Genomic DNA, 23,215 nt, shown 5'->3' with positions numbered 1-23,215 from the left:
GCCTCTCAACAGATACCCTTCCGTTGTGGTTGCACGTATGGTACGGCTATCTCTATCACTGAAGCACAGAAGTCCCCCCCACCAGTGACAAGGTCCGTGGTTATGATGTAACAGTATTTTGAACGTCCAGGAGGTTAAATTTAAATCCATATGAGAGAGGTGGGGCTTCTTTATACTTTATTCACCAAATGATGAACCATATCTGTTTTGATTTTTAAGTGCAGTATGAAATGAGGGTAATTCTTATTTCCCTGAGTCTCTTTTCTAGGGTGCCATTTGCACTTGAGGTCAGCTTACATTTGGGTACATGCAGAAGGCCCCTTCCAGTCTGCTTTATAGATTACAATTTTATACTTTTCACATCCCAGTTTTTAGTGCTTGTTTATGCAATAAATGCATCTTCCATTAGGTCATGCTTTAAGTATTTTCTTATCATAGGCAATTTTTTTTCATTCTTTCTAATCCTGCATATCACGGACCAACCCAGGATCTCCTTGGTCCATCTACCATCATTTTATCTCACTTTATGCAAAACCCATTTCCTTTTCAGTTTCGTAACAGCCACAACTGTGCTCAACTCCACTCTTTTCACTTATTTATTTCTTTGTCCTTATATCACTTCTTGTTGTACACAGCATGTATATTTCCATAGCTCGTTGGGCAACCCTCAATTTTTGTACTGTTTGCACTTTTAACATTCATGTTTCACTTCTATGAATTAGTACTGGTAGTATGCAATAGTTATAGACTTTCAATTGGAGCAAACTGTGAATTTGCTTCTGAATACAGCATTCAATTTTCAGAACTAAATCCAAGCCATTTTTAAATACCAGTTTATTTCTTTAAGTTTACTCCTGCTTGTTATTACCATCTTCCCTAGTACTCAAATTCATATGCTGTTTCTATAACTCAACATTAACCTTTGTTATAGGCACATTTATCTTACTTTAATTAACCTTCAGGTCTATTGTCACACTTGCTCTGTTAGTTCCCTCATCATGTGCTGAAATTCTCCTGGATTCAAAGCAACTAAAAAATGTTATCTGCAAATAAAAGCTGGCGAAAGCTGCTGCCGTGGTAATACAAAATGAACATGCAGAATTGTTTACAGTATGTCTGCAGTGGAGAAAAGTTCCCCAAAAATAAAAGAGTGCTGTAATTATATTTCACAAGAAAGGAGATGAACAAGATATAATAGAGCTATAGACCTATCAGCCCACTTCTTACAATGTAAAAGATATTTCCTAAAATTATCATTAACTATGTAGGAAAAAATTGTGCAATTTTAATAAGGCACATGAAAAAACTAGTGGATATAGCATAACAGACCATTTGCAAGGCATGAGTGAAATTATAGAAGGGAGCAATCCACATGAATTACAGCTTTGTCTGAGATTCACAGATTTTGGGAAATGAGGCATTAATTCAATCTATGTGAGTGTAATCAAGAATATATACACAATCCACTATGCTGACTCAGAATAACGCCACATTTACAACTGAAAGAACAATTGTATTTTCAGTAAGCCTAAAGAGAATTTTCAATTCCTTAAACTAGGATCATAAAAAAGGAATGTGTGTTCAAGAAATGTATGTGACTTATATCACACATTGATTTCCTATATGCATTACGTGTTAAACACATAATTTTTTTCTATTTACAAATTTTCAGTTCCAATGTAAAACTGTGGCACCTGTTGTGAGGTTCAACATTAGATACCTCATAATGTTAACAGTACTTAAACATTATAGTATACACATTTATGAATATTTCATTGTAATCCATTAGATGTTACTGACTGCATGGGTTTTTTATGACCATGACAACCACTGAGCTTGACATGCCTTTCGTAGACATTTGTGGTGTTGGTAGTCATGGTGTGTGTTGAGCTTGACATGCCTTTCGTAGACATTTGTGGTGTTGGTAGTCATGGTGTGTGTGTGTGTGTGTGTGTGTTTGTGCCGGCTGGAGTGGCCGAGCGGTTCTAGGCGCTACAGTCTGTGTGATGTCCTTAGGTTAGTTAGGTTTAAGTAGTTCTAAGTGACTGATGACCTCAGCAATTGAGTCCCATAGTGCTCAGAGTGATTTTGTGTGTGTGAGTGTGTGTGTGTGTGTGTGTGTGTGTGTGTGTGTGTGTGTGTGTGTGTGTGTGTGTGTGTGTGTGAAAAACATGTACATAAAACAGGTAAAATATAAGTTATGTTCACCTCTGTCATAGATTTGATAGGATGGGCAGCTTCCTTTGCATTCTACAAACCCGTAGATCTCTTCAGTATTCACACATAGGCCATGTGCATTGGCTTCTTCAAATAATCCAACGGTCTTTTGTGGACTCCACTCACGTGATGAACATTTATCTGTCAACACACAGAAACAGTTAATACGACTTATCCAAGCAGACATTTTAATGTACAGATATAATATAATGTGCTTACTTTTATAATTTCCAAAGTCGCATTAAGGTTTTCACTGAATATTTCAATTTTTATAACATTGCTAAACTTGAACAACATTACAATAAAACTGAGTGTGTTTACAATATCTCTCACAATGCGTTTACAAAAATATTTTTATCATTTTTAGATGACAAGGCAGGTGGACATATATTAAAATTTGAGAAGAATCCCACTTTCTAAATTCTGTACCTTTTGAGCAATAACACACAAATAGACTTTGAACAATACTGCCCATATGGGAACTTAAGGGGCCTTTTCTGTCATTAATATGGCGCAGACACATGCATAGATGGATATGGAAATGAGAATGCAGTCATCTGCTGCTTGCCGGGGGAAGGAAAGTAAGTCACAATTTAATAGATCAAACAAATGTTGCAGTTGGTTCAAGAGACTCCAATAAAATAATGTTCCTTTATTTTTAGAACTATCTTCCTTTATATCAATTGCTCCATTCATGACATTGATTGTTAATTCATTATGGTCATGCCACTGGATTCTCTGCATGCAGCTGTCCCCCCTCCCATTTCATTCAAAAGTAAATTTTCATTGTCTTCAGAGCTATCAACAGAACTACTGTACTGACTGATCTTTTTGGAAAAAGTTACATATGGGTGCCTTTTCCATCAAGACACTATCTCAACTTTTCGTGTATTAAACTATTTATTCATCAAGGCAATTATTTCCATAAGTCCTGCCCTGAAATGAGGCCTAATCTAATCTTTATTCTCCCTTGACAACACATGGCATGACTGCATATCCTGATGGCATGACTGCATATCCAGATCCAGTCCTTTATCTTTACACAACTAATTTCCTCACATTATAATCATCATTCCCACTTCTTTTATGGAATCTATTTTCATTATTTATGCCTGTCATATTATCTAATAAGACTTATTTCACTGGAGAAGGAGATACTTATGAGACTCTTAATGAAATAAGTCAGGTAAATGAAACTAGATGTATGAGAGGTGAAATACACTCAGACTTCAAGATGAATATAATAATTCCAATTCCAAAGGAAGCAAATGCTGACAGGTGTGAAAATCACGAACTGTCAGTTTAATAAGTCACAGTTGCAAATTACTAACATGAATTACAGGAGAATGGAAAAACTGGTAGAAGCCAACCTCAGGGAAGATCAGTTTATGTAGTGACAAGTGAGGTAATACTGACCCTACGACTTCTCGTGGAAGACAGGTTAAAGAAAGCCAAACCTATGGTCATAGCATTTGTAGACTTAGAGAAAGCTTTTGACAATATTGACTGGAATACCCTCTTTCAAATTCTAAAGGTGGCAGGGGTAAAATACAGGGAGCAGAAGGCTATTTACAATTTGTACAGAAACCAGATGCAGTTATAGGAGTTGAGGAGCATGAAAGGGAAACAGTGGTTGAGAAGGGAGTTGGACAGGGTTGTAGCTTATCCCCAATGTTATTAAATCTGTTTATTGAGCAAGCAGTGACGGAAACAAAAGAAAACTTTGGAGTAGGAATTAAAGTCCAAGGAAAAGAAATAAAAATTATGAGGTTTGCCAATGACATTGCAATTCTGCCACAGACAGCAAAGGACTTAGAAGAACAGTTGAAGAGAATGGACAGTGTCTTGAAAGAAGAGATGAACATCAACAAAAGCAAAATGAGGATACTGGAATGTAGTCAAATTAAATCAGGTGATGCTGAGGGAATTAGGTTAGGAAATGAGACACTTAAAATAGTAGATGAGTTTGCTATTTGGGTTGGTTGGTTGATTTGGGGGGAGGGAACCAAACAGTGAGGTCATTGGTCCCTTCACATTAGGGAAGGAAGTCAGCCATGCCTTTTCAAAGCAACCATCCTGGCATTTGCCTGAAGTGGTTTAGGGAAATCTCAGAAAACCTAAACCAGAATGGCAGGATGTGGGTTTGAACCGTCTTTCTCCTGAAAGCGAGCCCAGTGTGCTAACTACTGCACAAACTTGCTAAGTTTGCTATTTGGGCAGCAAAATAACTGATGATGGTCAACAAAATAACTGACAATGGTCAAAGTAGAGATGATGTAATATGTAAACTGGCAATGCCAAGAAAAGTGTTTTTGAAGAAGAGAAATTTTTTAATATTAAGTACAAATTTAAGTGTCAGAAAGTGTGTTATGAAAGTATTTGCATGGAGTGTAGCCATGTGTGGAAGTGAAACATGGATGATAAACTATTAACTGAAGAAAAGAATAGAAGTTTTCGAAATGTGGTTTTACAGAAGAGTGGTGAAGATTAGATGGGTAGATCATGTAACTAATGAGGGGGTCTGAACAGAACTGGGGAGAAGAGAAATTTGTGGCACAATCTGGCAAGAGATAAAATTTTATATGACTAGTGAAATCTGTCTACAAAATTTCTGTAGCAAGAGCTCACAGTACCCAGCACAAGAACTCACAGTAGGAGAAAACAGAAATAAACACACAACAAATAACTGAGAACCTATACAAGAACTCCAACCCCAGTTCTTGTTCTGGTCTTGAGTGCTGCTGATACAAGCCAATCCAATCAGAAAGGGCAAGTTGGAGATCTTGTTCCCAATTGTGGTATTTAAAAACATTAACACTGGTTTTTAAAAACACTGAAATCTAAAATTTCCTATCTCTCAGATACCTGTGTGTGTGTGTGTGTGTGTGTGTGTGTGTGTGTGTGTGTTTGTTCCACAAATGGATGGACATTGGAACTTTATCAATGAATAGATAATAGTCATATTTCAAAAGTATACAATAATATATCTTACAGTCACATTTCTTGCAGCAGCCATCATCAACAAGAAATTCTTCTGGGCAACTCAGATCTGTTGGGCAGTTTGGTCTCGTCACTTCAATCTGGAGCTGCAAAAAGATAGACAGATTAATTTTCAGTTACTGTGCTAATATCATATTCATCATGATAATTATACATGTATATTTCAAATATCATATGAAGGGAGGTTACAGCTCTTTATTTAGAATAATATATTACGCTCCAGGAGATGCAAATCACAAATCTATGACAGCTACAACCATAGAAGTGATTACACTTTATTTTGACAGTTTCTCAAACTTATTAATATATTGGTACTATCTTACAATCAGCAGTCATTGTGAAAGTAACTAAATTTGATCTCTTCTGTGTAACACAAAACATGCTTTTTCTTGTGCAAGTATAAACAAATGTGTACTTCATAATTATGGCATGGGAGCTGAAGTGTTCTGCAAAAGCTCCCTACAGTAGATACTGCTGTTCTCCTGGGCTTTGGTCTGAAGACTGGTTTGATGCAGCTCTCCACACTAGTCTCTTCCTTGCAAGCCTCCTTATCTCTGGGTAACTACTGCAACCTACATCCATTTGGACCTGTTTACTGTATTCAAGCCTTGGTCTCCCTCTACAATTTTTGTCACTCTCATTTCCCTCCGGTACCAAACTGACAGTTCCTTGATGCTTCAGGATGCATCCTATCAACTGATCCATATCTTTAGTCAATCTGAAATCCAAATTTCTGGTTTCCATAATTCAGTTCAATACTTCCTCATTAGTTGTAAAATATAACAATCAAATGTCCAGCATTCTCTGTAGCAGCTTATTTCAAAAGTTTCTGTCCTCTTTTCCATATAAGGCTACACTCAAGGCAAATATCTTCAGAAGAAGTCTTCCTGACATTTAAAATTGTTGAGATTCACATTTTACTATAATGTAATACCTTTAATGTCTATAGATGTGCATTTTTTAAAGTTTAAAGTCAACTACTAGTAGTTCTGTATTATTCTCCATGCAGTGAGTTATGGGTACAGTTGTTCTGTAATTATGTGTTGCACCTGTATTGTCAGACCACATCTCAACAGGTTATGGTTCACGGTTACTCAACTGGCAAAAACAAATTTTTTATTGCATGAAAACAACTGTTAGCTGAAACACATGGAAATAAGTTCATCAACACAATGAATATGGTGCTTATTACTGCAGTACATGGAGTGTAACTAGAAATGCTGTCACACGATAAACACAACACATGGAGAATAGAAGTTGAAGCACTGCTCATCAAAAAGGCATTAAGGGTTATGTATCTGGTGATTAAGTACTCTCTGCTGCAGAATCTGTATACAAAGCATGGCTAGTGGCAGGCAGAAAAGCAAATCCAGAGTTGATTTTATCTATCAATCCCAATGACCTGAAGTAAGTAAGGAAATGCACAGCAGGTATGGCTTCAACTCAAATGAATCTGTCCCCCCAAAGGATCTGCTTACGATGCAACACTGCTCAAAATGCAACTTAGTGATGATGTGACACAACATCTTACTCAATCTTCGATGCTGCGGCCATGTTACAAGCAATGAATATCAATACAAATGGTGACCAATTGTCAATTAAGCTTCTCTAAAGTCTTCCATATAACTATGGGAACTTTAGATGTGCTACTGAATTCCATAAAAATCATGGAAGAACACAACGGAAGGATTCAGAAAGACGTGATGGTGCAAGTGGCATGATGACTGTTAAATCAGGTAAATATTTTGTGAACAAGTCAAAATTGTGAACAAGTCAAACAGTGCTGTGAGTGACAAAGACATGTTCAAATCAAAATCAAAACAAAACAAAAATGAGAAAGATCAGAGTACAAATGCAACTTCCTTAGCAAGAAGGGACGCAAAGTAGATGAGTGCTTTTTCAAAAAGAAAGTAAGTGTGCAAGCTGCAAACAATGTTGATAGAGCTCATTGCTGTTTTTCTGTGGGTAATGCTGTTCAGAAGTTTTGTTTCTCCAACATTTTCTGGCACACAGACTGTAGCTGCACATTACACATGTGCAACAGTCTAAAAGTGTTCACACACATGCCAGAAATGCCCAAGATGCTGGAGTAGGCAGTTGTGTGTGCATGAGGTGTGCTTTCTTGTGTGTGTTTGTCTTTTGTGATGAAGGCTGTGGCTGAGAGATTATTTGAGTGTCTTTTAATTGTGCCTGTCTGCATCTTAATGTATCTCCTTTACGATAAGTGCAATTTATCTTTTCCTACATTGTAGCAATGCAAGATAATTTTATGTTTGCAGACAATGACGCTACACAAGTAACAGCTAAAGGTAACATACACATCCCAATGCATGTGGTGCCATCTCCATAACACTGAGAAACACTTCGTACATTGAAAATCTCAGAACCTAACTCACTTCAGTGACACAGGTTGTGGACAACAACCACAGTGTGATATTTGAGAAAACACGAGCAGTTATAAGAGATACTAACAGTAAAGTCAAATTGATTGCAAACAGTGTTGGCAACTACAAACAATGGAAAGTCCAGATTGGATTATAAACAATATTATGGAAAGTATAGATTGCTACTCACTATAAAGATGAGGCATTGAGTTGCAGAGAGGAACAATGAAAAGATTGTTACACATTGAGCATTTGGCGAAAGTCTTCTTCAGAAAGGAAAACACACAGACATTCACACAAGCAAGCACACCTCACAAACACATGACCTCTGTACCTGTCCACTCTGGCCAGAATGTAAACAGTGCTGCTTCAAATGGAAGCAGCATGCGAGAGTGGAGTGAGGTATCATTATTTGCAATTGTGTCTTGCAATTGTATATAATTATCAGGTTAACCTATGTAATTTATCCCATGCTTCTGCAATAACTTATTGCTATCTTAATAATCAGTTCATGTGGGAGACGACCCATTCCTGAGATTTATTTTCCATTTCCTGCACATGCTGAGGGATGGGTTTCCCTGTGCACATGCAAATGTACTACTCTTTGACAGACTGAAACTTATTTCTCTTATTACAGCAGTGTAAAACAGTCATTTTCTTTCTTTTTTGCTAAAGACAAAAGTAGGTACTATAATATGTGATTTTATTAACTTAGGGTACACTGTATAGTTTCAGTACAGAATTACAGCTGCTAACCTGTTCACCTATCCTGACACAGCTGAAGGTTGTGCAGCCATCAGGTGATGTCCATTTCTGACCCTCAGGGAACTGATTTCCTTCACTCATGCAGTACTGTTGTTCACAGTGACCACAGCATTGTCCAGACTCAGGAGCAGGTTCCACATATCGCCACCCCTATCACAAGATAAGATGTCAATATTTATTTTTAAGAGTTGAATGAGACATGGAAATAGCACTTGAATAAATGTAAAAGCACTGAACAAAGTCCTATATAAAACAAGCAATAAGCTTTCATGAGAAATCGTCCTAAATATTCAGGATGTACATATAAAATATAACCTACTCATATGGAAGCTTCATAATGTACATACACAACAAAAAGTAATAATTTAACAAAAAAGGATGAGAATAACTGTGGCGAAAATATATGACAATTGTTTGTATGAGTCAGTATTATGAGTGACAAGAGATGTGTTGGAGCTATAGCATCCCACAAATACGGAGCTAATTAGAACATGAATAGTTTTATGTTTGAGATGGAGGAATGATGCAACTGTTGTCCTGTTTAAGCAGGCATGCATCAGAAGTAGCTTGAGCCATTTTAAATAAGCATTGCCAGAAATATAATTGACCCCAATCCATCCAGGTATAATCTAGAGCATTAAAAAATGTGACATCTTATTCCAAATTTCATGGAAGCTCTCCTGCAATACTTGCAAGTCTAGCAGTCCTGGAAGAAAGGATATTGCAGAGACATTCTTAGCCACAGCCTGGGGAATGTCTCGAGAATGAAATTTTCAATCTGTAGTGGTATCTGTGCTGACATAGAACTTCCTGGCAGATTAAAACTGTGTGCTGGACCAAGACTCGGGCTCAGGACCTTTGCCTTTCAGGGGAAAAAGCTCTATTGACTGAGCTATCCAAGCATGTGACTCAGAGCCATCCTCACAGCTTTTCTTACACCAGCACTTCATCTTATACCTTCCAAACTACACAGAAGCTCTCCTGCGAAACTAGCAAGACTAGTACTCCTGGAATAATAGCGATGTTTTATATAACATAAGTGAAAATAAAACTGGTGGAAAACAGTTGTTTGGAAGTAATGTGCTTCATAATACAAACCAAGAGAGTACAAGCAACAAATAATTATTTATAGCTGCAAAACCAAAAAATATGTAAAAAACAGTTTAACTGAAAATTTCAAATGTCTCACAATTTACTCTGTAGCATCAGCAAACACAAAATGTTTTGGAAAGTAACAGTTTTATTGGAAGAGACAGATGTTTGGGTGTCATACACTTCACAAACCAGTTCAAGAGCATAACAATAACTTATCTAAGAAATTTATTGCTGCAAAATCACAAATTTTGGAGAACAGCTTAAATAAAATTTTCAGGTATCCAATATATTTCAAAGCACTCTTCACAACAGTGCATTGAGAATTCCTCACGAGGGCATTGTGCCCTCCTGAGGAATTCTCAATGCACTTATACAAGGACATAAGACAATGTAGGTGTTTTGGTGGCTATTTTTTCCTTTATGAAACAATGAGTAAAATTAATCAATAATATATTTAATTAACAAAATTCCATTATAAAGTGTCATTCTCTATTCCCAATTATGATGAAATGGACATACATTGATTTAATGTTTTGTATGTTAGACACTAATCTGTTTATAATTTCTTCTATTTGAGTTTCACAGGTCCACATTCTATCAACTGAAAAATGGCTTCTGCTTAGTCCACATTTTGTTCATTTGCATGTTCAGAAGAAATGTTTGTAATGTGAACTGTAACTAGTCACACAAAGATGGCTGACAATAGTAATAAACCATACCTCAATCTGGTACACTGCATGTGATCTCTCAGGTCATCTCAGGTTGACAGATTAATGGTGTCCTTTTTGGTTCTTAGCTGAGTTATTGTTTCCATTCTTCTGCATGATATTTTGACAACTGGTCCATATTGTTGACCTGGTGTCACTATTTCTAGCTGATTTTTACTCTTGGCATCCACTAGGTCCTTTGATGCTGTCCTATCAATAGTGCTAAAAAGGAACAGGCACTCAGGTTGACAAACTGAATGACCTTTTCAACTCCATCTAATCAATGAATGGTAGACTCTTGTGGAAATGTGGACCCACTGTATTACATTCTTGTCAAGGGAAATACAAAGTTTTCTTTCAAATTAGTGGCACATCCAACTAACAATCACTGCCTGTGCATGAAACAAAATATGTGGTCTTCAGTGAAAAGACTGGTTTGATGCAGCTCTCCTTGGTAGTCTATCCTGAGCAGGCGTCTTCATCTCCGAATAACTACAGCAACCTACGTCCATTTGGATTTGGCTACTGCATTTATTCCTAGGTGTTCCTCTGCAGATTTTGTACCCCACACTTCCATTCATAACTGAGCACGCTATTCCTTGAAGCCTTTGAATGTGTCCTATCAACTGATCCCTTCTTTTAGTCACATTGTGTCATAAATCTCTGCATTCCCCAATGTGATTCAGCAACTCTCATTGGTTATTCAGTCCACCCATCTAATCTTTAGCATCCTGCTATAGCATGCTTTTCTTCGGTAGGAGCATATTTCAAAAGCTTCTATTTGAGGTGCTTATCTGTACAAGTCTATACTCCAGACAAATACATTCAGAAAAGGCTATCTTACATTGAAATTTATATTAGATGTCAATAAATAACTTTTTTTTCATTAGTTTTTTTCTTGCTGTAGCTAGTATAAATCTCGTATCCTCTCTACTTCAGCTGGCATCATCTATTTTTCTGCCCAAATAGCAAAAATCATCTAATTTCCTAGCCTAATTTCCTCAGCAACTACATTCAATTAACTTTGCTTAACTTTGGATGATGTTTACTTTACAATCTATATTCAGGACACTTCAACTTGCTCTTCCAAGTGCTTCACTTTCTCTGACAAAATTAAAACATTATCACCAAAACACAAAGTCTTTATTTCTGCTCCCTGAACTTTTAATTCAATTTCCAAATTCCTCCTTGATATCCTTTACTGCTTGCTCAATGTTCATTGGGAATATGCTACAATCCTGTCTCACTCCCATCTTAACCTGCTTCCCTCTCATGTCTTTAATCTCTTGTAACTGCAATACAGTTTCTCATATATACGTTGTAAATAATCTTCCACTCCCTCTATTTTACCCCTGCTAGCCTCAAAATTTCAGACAGCATATTCCAGTCAAACTGTAAAATTTTTCTTTAAATTTATAAACATAGGTTTGCCTTTCTTCAATAGGGTCAGTATTGCCTTGCTTGATCGTGCAATTCACAAACCCCAAACTGATCACCCCATAGGTCAGTGGCAATCAGTTTTCCCATCCTTCTGTAAATTGGATGGATAAAAAAATCTACTGACCAAACAGTGGCAGAAGAACACACATATAAATGTATTGAAATCATCAAGCTTTCGGAACCAGTGGCTCCTTCTTCACTCTTCTCCTACAAACTGAGATTAGCCCACACTCATAACATCCCCCAACCTTCACCATTGCCTCCCAGAGCAGTGATAATTCATGATCATAAGAACCAGTCACAACAGTACAGTGTTCTCAACCTCTCATCTAAGGCAGTCTCCCCTCCTGAGTTATCTGAATTATTCAACAGTCTCACTTTCAGCCCTAATCCTGCATCCAATCAATGTTAACTGGAAATATTGCTTTGCAACTCAATCCAAAAACCTTTCCAACAGCAACAGAACAGTTCTGACCATGATCCAAACTTGATCCACCACCACTATCACAAAATCATCCCCTACAAGCCTTCCAAGAATCCCTAACATCCAGTATTGCTTCACAACACTTCCTCAACTTCCTACAACATGACCCTAACCTGTCATCTGCAAAACATGAAGAAGGAACCACAGGCTCCAAAAGACTGCAAATTTCAGTACCTCTAAACATATGTTCTCCTGCCACCACTTGGTGAGTAGATTTTTTATCCATCCAGTTACATTACATTTTTGGAACCTGATTATTTTTGTTAATTTACTAAACTGATCGTTTGAGAGTACTCGCAACTGTCGCCACCTACCTTCTTTGGAACCAGTATTATTAGATTCTTCTTGAAGTCAGAGGATAATTTGCCAATCTCATATATCTTGTACATCAGGTGGAATAGTTTTTTCATAGCTGGCTTCCCCAGGGATTTCAATAATTGTGAGGAAATTTTGTCTGTTCCAAGAACCTTGTTTCCACATAGGTCTTTCAGTGCCCTGTCAAATTGTTCTGACAGTATCATCCTCATTAACTTCCTGTTCTCTTTCTATAATATTGTATCCATGCTAATTTCTGTTGTATAGTCTTTTTATAAACATGTTCCACCTTTCAGCTTTCCCTTCTTTGATTAGTACTGGCTCCCCATCTGCTTCTGTTTTCTCCAATGGCTTCTTTAATTTTCCTGTGGCATACATCTACCATTCCCCTGCTTATATCTACTTTTGGAGCCTTGTCTTTGGGATCTAGCCATTTTGCATTTTATGTCAATCTCAATTTTAGATATCTGTGTTCCCTTCAGTTAATGTATTTTTATATTTTCTCCTTTTGTGAATAAAGTTAAATACCTGATGTGTTATCCACAGATTTCTACTAGGGTTTTTATTTTTACCTATTTGATACTCTGTCGCATTCACTATTTTATCTCTGAAACTTGCCGCTTGTCTTCTATTGTACAATATTCCAGGCTCCCTCTGAATCTCTCACAAACTCTGGTTCTGGCAACTTATACAGGTACCATCTCATTAATTTCCTATCTGTTTGCAGTTTCTTGAATTTTAATCTATAGTTAATGAACACAACTGCTTCTGGAAATGACCTACAGTTTAAAATCTGGTTCCAGAATCTCTTGTCTTCCCATTATAAAGTCAATTAAAAACCTTCCTGCACCTACAGATCCCTTCAACGTATGTAACCTCCTTTCATGATTGTTAAACTAAGTGTTAGCAATGATTAGATTATGCTTTGTGCAAAATTCTGCCAGGTGGCTTCCTCTTTCATTCCTTTCCTCCAGTTCATATTCTCCTAGAATGTTCCCCTCTCTTCCTTATCCTACTACTGAATTCCAGTTTTCTATCACTATAAATTTTGCATCTCCCTTAAGGATCTGAGTAACTTCTTTTATCTCTTCATTCGTTTTTAACCTCTTCTTTATTCATTTTTTCAATCTCTTCACCGTCTGTGGAGTTATTGTAATAGGTGTTGGTGTTGTGTTATCTTGGATGTACAATGCTGTTTTTAAATGACTGTATTCCCTTTTGCCTGCCTCATTTTTATATTCCTTCTTTTCATCAATTAAGTTCAATATCTCCTGTTATAGCCATAAGGATTCCTACTAGGCCTTGTTTTTTTACCCGTTTTGTCATCTGCTGCCTTCACTATTTCATCTCTCAGAGATACCAGTTCATCTGCTATTGTAGTGTGACCGCTCAGATTTTCTCAGTATGATTGATTAATGATGTGCTCCCTGATGTTCAGCTGAGTTATTGTTTCCATTTCATTCAAAATATTTTGACAACCAATCCATTCATTTTTTGGAGGCCTGGTTGTAGTTCAGGAAGTAAGTGAGTACACATAATAGCAGAACTCACTGCACCTGAAGAAGATGACTTAGTCAGCCACTGAACTATTATGCATAATGTAAACAACAATTTGGCTGAATGTCTGGAAGCACACCCTTAATTATCTAGTATTCATTTCCTGTGGTTCAGTCAAACTTTGACAAATGCTCCCTCTGAAATTCTCAACAATAAGGCATCACAAGTTTGGTAGTTATTATTCTGAAGTCTTTATTGTCTTGAGTCAAAACTCCGCATATTTACTGTCCACCAACTTCTGAATATGGCAGGCCTGCAACAACCAGTGGACAATGAGAAGTATAAGTAATCTGTTCTGGGCATTGTAGGAACTCCTTGTCCTGTATAGGTAGCCACTTGGGACAGTCCCAAGTTGTGAATCTTCTTGTGTATTTCTGTTAAAGTGCTCTGCCTGTTCCCAATAAAAAAGGTAAAATTTTGTTGATGCAACTGGATGTTTAATTTTCTGCAGTGAGCAATTCTCTCACAGAATGATTTTATTTTGCATCACTGAGTCATTTTGTAAAACATTACAATAGGGCCATCTAGGACAAAGCAAATCACCAGTAGTGTTTTACATGTAGGCTTAAAGGACAGCAACAATTTCAAATGACATATTTCAATAAAGTAAAAGTAGTAGGCGTATGTTTTTGACTCACTTAATATGAGTGTGTATGTCCACATTATTCGAATTTTCCCTTTTACCTTTTTTTCTTTTATTACATTTATTACTTGCATTGTTTTTTTTATCTTTGTTTATGCACTTCAGGCCATATAAGTGACTTTAGATAGTGAATAAGAGTAAATTATACATACCTCAGAGCAGTTCATACATTCCTGCAAATTGACTTTCCGGTAGACTTGGCCAGTCACTTCATTGAAAAAGCAAGTGACACTTTCACACTTGTTGCCAGAAGGAGAAGGGTAGGTTGTGTTAAACTGAAAGAAGATATGGGGGAAAATATAAAATACTGAAAATGTTCACATTCTTATAGTACAATCATAAAACATTATCTTACTTTCTAATAATAAAAATGGAATATTGTACTGAGTTGATTAAGTGGACTCTGCACGATAACAAGTTTCAGTGTGTAGAACGTGTTTATTTTTTAGTCAAATTTGAATCGAGTGACTTGATGATCTACTGTTGCTTTACTTAACTGTACAGAAATGCTTACTAGCTGAAATGTATGCAAAGATTTCTTTGATAAATATGGAACAAAGAGAGACAGATATGAATGGAAGGACAAAATATTGAAAAATTGCAGTGCCTGCTATGAATAATAAAGTGTGAATTTTGATTACTGTCTCACTGAAGCACATTAAAAGTAATAATGTTTGAGCAAAGAGAGTTTGAAATTATGCCTGTAACATGTCAAAAGTGCCATAATTACAAGCATATGCTGCGAATGATATCTCTATTTTTCCAGAAATACAGTTCATTACTTTCAACTAGTTACAGTGAATTAACAGATGAATCAAAGGAAGAACATTTTATGTCAAATTAAATAGACTAATCTAAGAAAAAATTTAGCTGCAGTGACCACTGCAGTGATCCATCAGACTAACATGCGCCATCTATCTCCTCAGATGAAATCAAAAGAGGAAGAGAGTTGCTGAAATGTTTGATATGTATGTTACCAGCACATTTCATACACTTATTATGTTCAGTTGTGGAGAAACATAACTGTATATTACTGTGTGTTCCATCATAACTCACTATAAGAATCGTTTCATAACACTATTTTAACATTAACCAGTGTTATGGGATACACTACTGGCAGAATTTATCCTCTGCTATGATACATGTTGCAGCATACCATATGAAAAATGTTGAAAGACCCCTTAATTCAGAAAAAATTGTGCCTGAGAGCAGAAATTATCATTATCCCACAGAGAATCCACAAATATTTGGTTCCTCTATGTCCATATTTGACACAAAGGAATGAATAAAGAAAAATAAGGAAAGTAGCCATTCACTTGCAATTAATTGCTGTGAGGTGCTTTCTAGCTACTGCTCTTTTTCTAGTTCAAGAACAAAAAAGACTGTACCACACCCAACCAAGAAAACTCAAAAACACACTCACCACAGCCCTTCCTCATTTTTGTTTATTTTTTCCATCCTGGCCTTCGTATTGTACATAAAGATTTAAATCACATTGTGTAAGAAACAATACCACCAACCAAGTTTGCTAATGTGCTGCTTCCCGGACTTGGGTAGGTGCGCCGGCCCCGTATCGAATCCGCCCGACTGTTTAATGACGAGGGCCGGTGTGCCGGCCAGCCTGGATGTGGTTTTTAGGCGATTTTCCACATCCCTCTATGTGAATACTGGGCTTGTCCCCATGTCCCGCCTCATTTACATGACTCGCAACTTTTGAAGCACATTTGCACTATTTCATGGTTTACACTAGACGCAGACAGCTGGAGCACACTAATTCTGTCCCGGGGGATATGGGGTGGCAGGAGGAAGGGCATCCGGCCATCCCTAAAAATTAACCATGCAATATCCCTACTTAACCCTGCCGACCCTGCATACAATGTGGCACAAAGGAAGTAGTACAAGACGAAGTCTAAGAAACAATACTAAAGCACGAGCCAGACAGGCAAATGCTTTGCAATTGCTAGAATGTTAATGAACTGAGGGAAATATCAGTTTACTTGCTTTTCAATCTGAGAACAAACAGATGTTTTTAAATCCCTTCTTAACTCCATCAGATGTATTCACAGCAATTACAGAGTTACAAACTCACAAGAAAATATTTTGCCTATTTATTAAACATTTTCAATTTTTTACAAGTCCGATGGTTATTTCAAGCACACTCACACTGTATACTTCACCCCCTTCTTGACAGCCAATAGGGATTCGCTGTTTGCAACATTGTCCTTCAACATTCTGCACCTCATAAGCAATGTTTGTGTCAGTTGTGTTTTCTTCTGGACAGGCAGTCAGCACTGCGTCTATTTGGAACTGTGGAAGAGAAACAGGTATTAGTGGACTATTAGTGGACTATTATATTTGCTGGACAATTTGCTATTGTAATACTGCCTAAATATTATTGGTGCCAGGGATATTACGTTTCATGAATTTCATACAACAGAGGAATGAAGCATATGATATTGCAGTGCGAGCATTAGGCACAGTGGTGAGTACAGCTGTTATGAAATAGCATATTTGCAGTTGTGAATACGGACAAGTATCAGCTGTACGATGGAATGATAACAATGAAAATTTGTGCTGGACTGGGAATCAAACTCAGATTTGACACTTATCATGAGTCTTACCTTTTGGCTATCCGGGCATAACTTGCAGCCAGAACCAAACTTCCATTTGTCATAATTCAGAATAACATGCATGTTTGCGTGTCTGAAGGAACATTGCATCGTAATTCAGAATAATATGCATGCATGTATATCCAAACGAATATTGCATCATAATTCAGTATAAGATTGGCACTGCAATGTTGTATTTATCCGCTGACACTGGGCAAGTGACTTTCAAGTAATATGTCTCCCCTCCATGGAATTACATATAATAGATGTATCAGTAAAGGTTGTAGACACATGGTTGATGACATATGGAAATTTGAGTCTGGGCGTCAGTTGTGTTTAGATAGCCAAATGGTAAAATGACTGCTTGTGGTAAACGGGAAGTTCATTCAACATGTTTCCAGTAATATACCCACAAAAAAAAAAAAAAAAAAAGAAGAATTACATAAGGCCCAAAAATTAATTGATTTCCAGTTTTCTCTCTCTTTTTTGGGTATCCTCTAGGCTGACAGACTTAAAAATAAATTGCTTATTACTGGCCTGATACCCTCTACTGTTCATAATCAAAGCAAAAAGAAAAGCACCAACCAAAATAAAATCAATAATATATGAAAGTTTGTAAATATTAATTTTTTTGATTATCATTACTCATTTGAATTATTGTGAACATGGCTGGGACAATGAATATTTTTATCATCATAATCATTTATAAAGAGTCAACTGTCCTTCAGTATGAATGGTCATGGCCTCAGGCAACCTGCTCACATAGTAGCAAAGCATGCTGTTTACCACGAAATGCTTCCCTCTACATCATTTTCTACGTGGCTGTCCTCTACTATCTCCACACACCAACTCTCACTCTTCATCTTGCTGCCAGTACTATTGACTGCATCTGTGAAGCTGTTGCAGTTTGCATGTTCCTATTCTTTTCTCCTGGTGGACATTCCCATTCTTCACCATCACCTCTCACCTGTTCTCTCCACCAACTGAGACTGCAATGACTCCCCCCCTTCTCTTTTTCTGTGTGTGTGATATATATATATATATATATATATTCTTTCCTTGATGTCACCATGTCACTCATGGTGAAGGGTTGCCAGTTCCTGTTCCTCCAAATGTATCACCATCAAGCAGTGACAATCATGATGATGAATACAGACAAATAAGTGCAATCATCCACCAGTGACACTGGCCCTATATTTACACCGCCATCATTTTCTTGAGAACCTCACAAAACTACACAATGTGAAATCAGTGATCCAATTAGGGATTAGGGATTTAGATTTTCCAAAGTGTAAAGCCAAACTCTTGGCCACCTGACTGCAGCTGTGGAATCTCCACTCTGAGACGGAATGTGTGCCTGTGTTTCAGGAGCATCAGAAAAACACGTGTCTCATTTCAGTACTGAAGGCAACATTACGTTCTACAGTGACATTGAAGGTTTCTTGGAAGACCTGCACTTTACATACAAGCCAGACAAGTGGATCTTCTTTATACATGGCTCAAAAACACGCCTGAAGGCAGTTCTGTTGCACAAAAGTAATGAAAGACCATCCATCTCTGTTGCATATGCTGCTTTAGCTAAAGAAAATTATACCATGTTGAAATCATTGAAGTGTGTTAATTACAATAAGCATGAATAGCTGGTATGTGGAGATTTCAGTCACTGCAATGCTTTTACATTTGCAAGGGGGTTACACTGAGTATTGCTGCTACCTATGTGAGTGGAACAGTCACACAAGAAAAAAACACTACATTCAGAGGGAATGACCTCTACAAACAGCTCGGGTGCCTGGGTCAAAAAATGTTGCTGAAGAACCTCTAGTGAATCTGAACAAATTTGTTCTCTCACAATTGCCCATTAAGCTAGGATTCATGACAACTTTTGTTGATACTGTACACTAGAACGAAGCAGCATTTCAGTACCTGTGTAAGAAGTTTCTACAAGTGAACACAGTGAAGCTCAAAAAGTGGTATTCATTGGTCCACAGATATGCCAGCTTATGGAGAACACACACTTTGAGTCCATTCTAACCCCTGATCTGCTGCATCAGTGGCATTATTATTGTGACATGACAAAGTTGTTCTTGGGAAACAGGAGAGTTGAAAGTTACATGGACCTTGTGGATGAACTCATTCATGCTTATAAAGTCACTGGCTGCAACATGAACAGTAACAAGCATTTGCTTTACTCCCACTTCGATGTTTTCCCAGAGGACTTTGGTACTTTCAGTAATAAGCACGGCAAATGGTGCCATCAGGACACTTTCTCATGGAACAGCAATACACAGGATGGTGGGTTATTGCTACGTAGGCTGATTTCTGCTGGACGCTAGAGAAAAATCCTCAAGACACCATCCACAATTGCAAGGCACAGAAACGGCACAATTACACTAGGTAAGTGCAACTAATGTATATGTCCTATTGATTACAGTAGCAATATATGTGAAATGCAAAGTCCCAGCTAACATGTAACCCAGAGCTAGGAGACAATTTTAATCATGATATCCATGTTCATTGGATCTATGAAAATCATCTACTTTGGTTTCTGCAAAAAAATTCCCTGTTGACCAGTGTTACCTAGGTTCCTTTGTTCAATACACATTTTAGCATATTTTATACGGATATGTTTTGCCTTTTTTGATACCCCTTGTTTATATTCTACCAGAATGTCCTATCACTGTATTCATTTTCACTTCTTGCTCACTCTTTTTTTATACGGATAAAAATCACTAACATGCATAGTGACATAGCGGAGTCCAGATTATGACAACTAACCAATCCATATTTTGGTTTTAAAACTAAAGACAGTTAGCCACATATTCGTAGTTTCTCACAGGATCAAGACCAGCTACATACCGTTCCATTGAGTTGGAGACAATAGTACTTTGTGCAGTGATCAGCAGATTCCCAGGTGGCAGCCTCTGGAAACAGCTGCCCATTGAACAGACAGCCACTCTGCTTGCATTCTCCACAGCAACGAGCTGGTGAAACAGGTGGTCGATACTCCCAGCCCTGGAAAGATAACGATAGTAATTATAGACAATAATGATGACTGAGCTGCACACTGCCATCATGGTAATCAGGCTCATGTGTTTGGGAGGAAAAAGGATTATGGATCATGGGGGACAGAGATTTCTATTATATGAAATACGGTAAACTATTCTGACATCTTGGGAAGCCACTATGCAATACTGGTGAACCTACTTCTTTGTCTGGCAACTGTATATTAGTTTTCTTGAGAGTATTTGATCAGTGCTGACATACTTCTAAATAGCTCTAATGTTGTATTACTGATACATAAACAATACCAATAATATCACCAAACAAATTTGCATCAAGTTCTTTTCCAACTTGGAAGTTAAAATGTCTGAGAATACTTGTAATATGATGTTGTACCCTTTAAAAAGCTGAATATCTAGTAGGATGACTGGTTTGGCAGTTAACATGGATTGCATACAACTGAATATCATCAAAATCACCAATAAACAACAGTGAAATGCTAGGGACTGGGTAGTGGATTCTATTACACCAGTGACAGTGCATCCCTACAGAATACCTAATGGCACAAAAGTATTGACCAGGTTTTTGGAGCACTAGTGTACAAGGTTCACCTCAGCCTTGTCTTTGTGTCTGAGATGTCATAAAATTACCACCATTGCTGAAGAGATAGACACACATGGCTAGAAAGGCTAGACACTACTGGATAAACATTTACATCATCAATGAAAAAGTGTGCCTCTACAAACATGTTCTCTCTTATAATACTACTTTCCTGTGTATTCTGGTGGAAAAATTACAATAGAACCCAGGTTCTAAGTTAAGCAACATTTCCAAATGGTTTCTTTTATTTGAATTTTATAGAAAATTAATATTAAAATCTTCACAAACTATTATTTGCTTTTTTGGCTTTTAAGTTGGCATAAAAATGACTCAAATTTTTCTAACAATATTTGAAACTTTTCCAGTCACTTGTTTGAATAGATCTAAAAGCAGCAGCAGCTCATAGTTGACAGCTTTTAGGTGCAGCCGCCCCAAAAGAGCTATTTTTCAATCATCTATCACAGAATTTAAATTATCAGGAAGCATTTTGAGTGTTTTCCACATGGATTTAAATAACAATATAATTTTTTTATTTGTTTGGACTGCTAATTTATGTAATGATATGACCAGTTTCGACTGTGTTTTAGAACATTGCTAGCACAACTGAAACCAGTCACGTCGTTATGTAAATTTGGAATCTAGACAAATTGGTATGACAGCACACACTACCAATCTGTTCCAAAGTGCTACGCATAAAAATTTTTCTGGGGCTCATTCCTCATGTTCCATTGGTGATAGAAATGTAGGTTTAAGTGTTGGGCTAGGGACCATCTGTATATCCAACAGAAGGATCATATTATTGCAACTGTCTTACAGTACAGGGTCAATTTTCTAATATTATACACTTGCCCCCCCCCCCCCCCCCCCCCCCCCCAATGAACCATGGACCTTGCCGTTGGTGGGGAGGCTTGCGTGCCTCAGCGATACAGATGGCCGTACCGTAGGTGCAACCACAATGGAGGGGTATCTGTTGAGAGGCCAGACAAACATGTGGTTCCTGAAGAGGGGCAGCAGCCTTTTCAGTAGTTGCAGGGGCTACAGTCTGGATGATTGACTGATCTGGCCTTGCAACATTAACCAAAACGGCCTTGCTGTGCTGGTACTGCGAACGGCTGAAAGCAAGGGGAAACTACAGCCGTAATTTTTCCCGAGGACATGCAGCTTTATACTGTATGATTAAATGATGATGGCGTCCTCTTGGGTAAAATATTCCGGAGGTAAAATAGTCCCCCATTTGGGTCTCCAGGCGGGGACTACTCAGGAGGACGTCGTTATCAGGAGAAAGAAAACTGGCGTTCTACGGATCGGAGCGTGGAATGTCAGATCCCTTAATCGGGCAGTTAGGTTAGAAAATTTAAAAAGGGAAATGGATAGGTTAAAGTTAGATATAGTGGGAATTAGTGAAGTTCGGTGGCAGGAGGAACAAGACTTTTGGTCAGGTGATTACAGGGTTATAAATACAAAATCAAATAGGGGTAATGCAGGAGTAGGTTTAATAATGAATAAAAAATAGGAGTGCGGGTTAGCTACTACAAACAGCATAGTGAACACATTATTGTGGCCAAGATAGACACAAAGCCCATGCCTACTACAGTAGTACAAGTTTATATGCCAACTAGCTCTGCAGATGATGAAGAAATAGATGAAATGTATGACGAGATAAAAGAAATTATTCAGGTAGTGAAGGGAGACAAAAATTTAATAGTTATAGGTGACTGGAATTCGTCAGTAGGAAAAGGGAGAGAAGGAAACATAGTAGGTGAATATGAATTGGGGGGAAGGAATGAAAGAGGAAGCCGCCTTGTAGAATTTTGCACAGAGCATAACTTAATCATAGCTAACACTTGGTTCAAGAATCATAAAAGAAGGTTGTATACCTGGAAGAATCCTGGAGATACTAAAAGGTATCAGATAGATTATATAATGGTAAGACAGAGATTTAGGAACCAGGTTTTAAATTGTAAGACATTTCCTGGGGCAGATGTGGATTCTGACCACAATCTATTGGTTACGAACTGCAGATTGAAACTGAAGAAACTGCAAAAAGGTGGGAATTTAAGGAGATGGGACCTGGATAAACTGAAAGAACCAGAGGTTGTACAGAGTTTCAGGGAGAGCATAAGGGAACAATTGACAGGAATGGGGGAAAGAAATACAGTAGAAGAAGAATGGGTAGCTCTGAGGGATGAAGTAGTGAAGGCAGCAGAGGATCAAGTAGGTAAAAAGACGAGGGCTAATAGAAATCCTTTGGTAACAGAAGAAATATTGAATTTAATTGATGAAAGGAGAAAATATAAAAATGCAGTAAATGAAGCAGGCAAAAAGGAATACAAACGTCTCAAAAATGACATCGACAGGAAGTGCAAAATGGCTAAGCAGGGATGGCTAGAGGACAAATG

General features: G+C 37.5%; 1 protein-coding gene across 1 annotated transcript in view; it reads right to left on the bottom strand.

Moving 5' to 3' along the window:
• LOC124789901 (hemocytin-like) overlaps positions 1-23,215 on the bottom strand; it is a 543,737-nt gene that overhangs the window by 13,770 nt on the left and 506,752 nt on the right. Inside the window, exons 72-77 of the mRNA XM_047257418.1 lie at positions 20,073-20,228; positions 16,771-16,914; positions 14,760-14,882; positions 8,358-8,516; positions 5,210-5,303; positions 2,209-2,358 (exon numbers count right to left, since the gene is read on the bottom strand). Coding sequence (XP_047113374.1) covers positions 2,209-2,358; positions 5,210-5,303; positions 8,358-8,516; positions 14,760-14,882; positions 16,771-16,914; positions 20,073-20,228 — 826 coding nt within the window. The remainder of the gene's footprint in view (positions 1-2,208; positions 2,359-5,209; positions 5,304-8,357; positions 8,517-14,759; positions 14,883-16,770; positions 16,915-20,072; positions 20,229-23,215) is intronic.

The sequence above is a fragment of the Schistocerca piceifrons genome, chromosome 3, assembly GCF_021461385.2.
Source record: "Schistocerca piceifrons isolate TAMUIC-IGC-003096 chromosome 3, iqSchPice1.1, whole genome shotgun sequence".
Lineage (NCBI taxonomy): Eukaryota > Metazoa > Arthropoda > Insecta > Orthoptera > Acrididae > Schistocerca > Schistocerca piceifrons.
The sequence above is the reverse complement of the archived record's forward strand: the minus strand, read 5'-3'. Positions and strand labels throughout refer to the sequence as shown.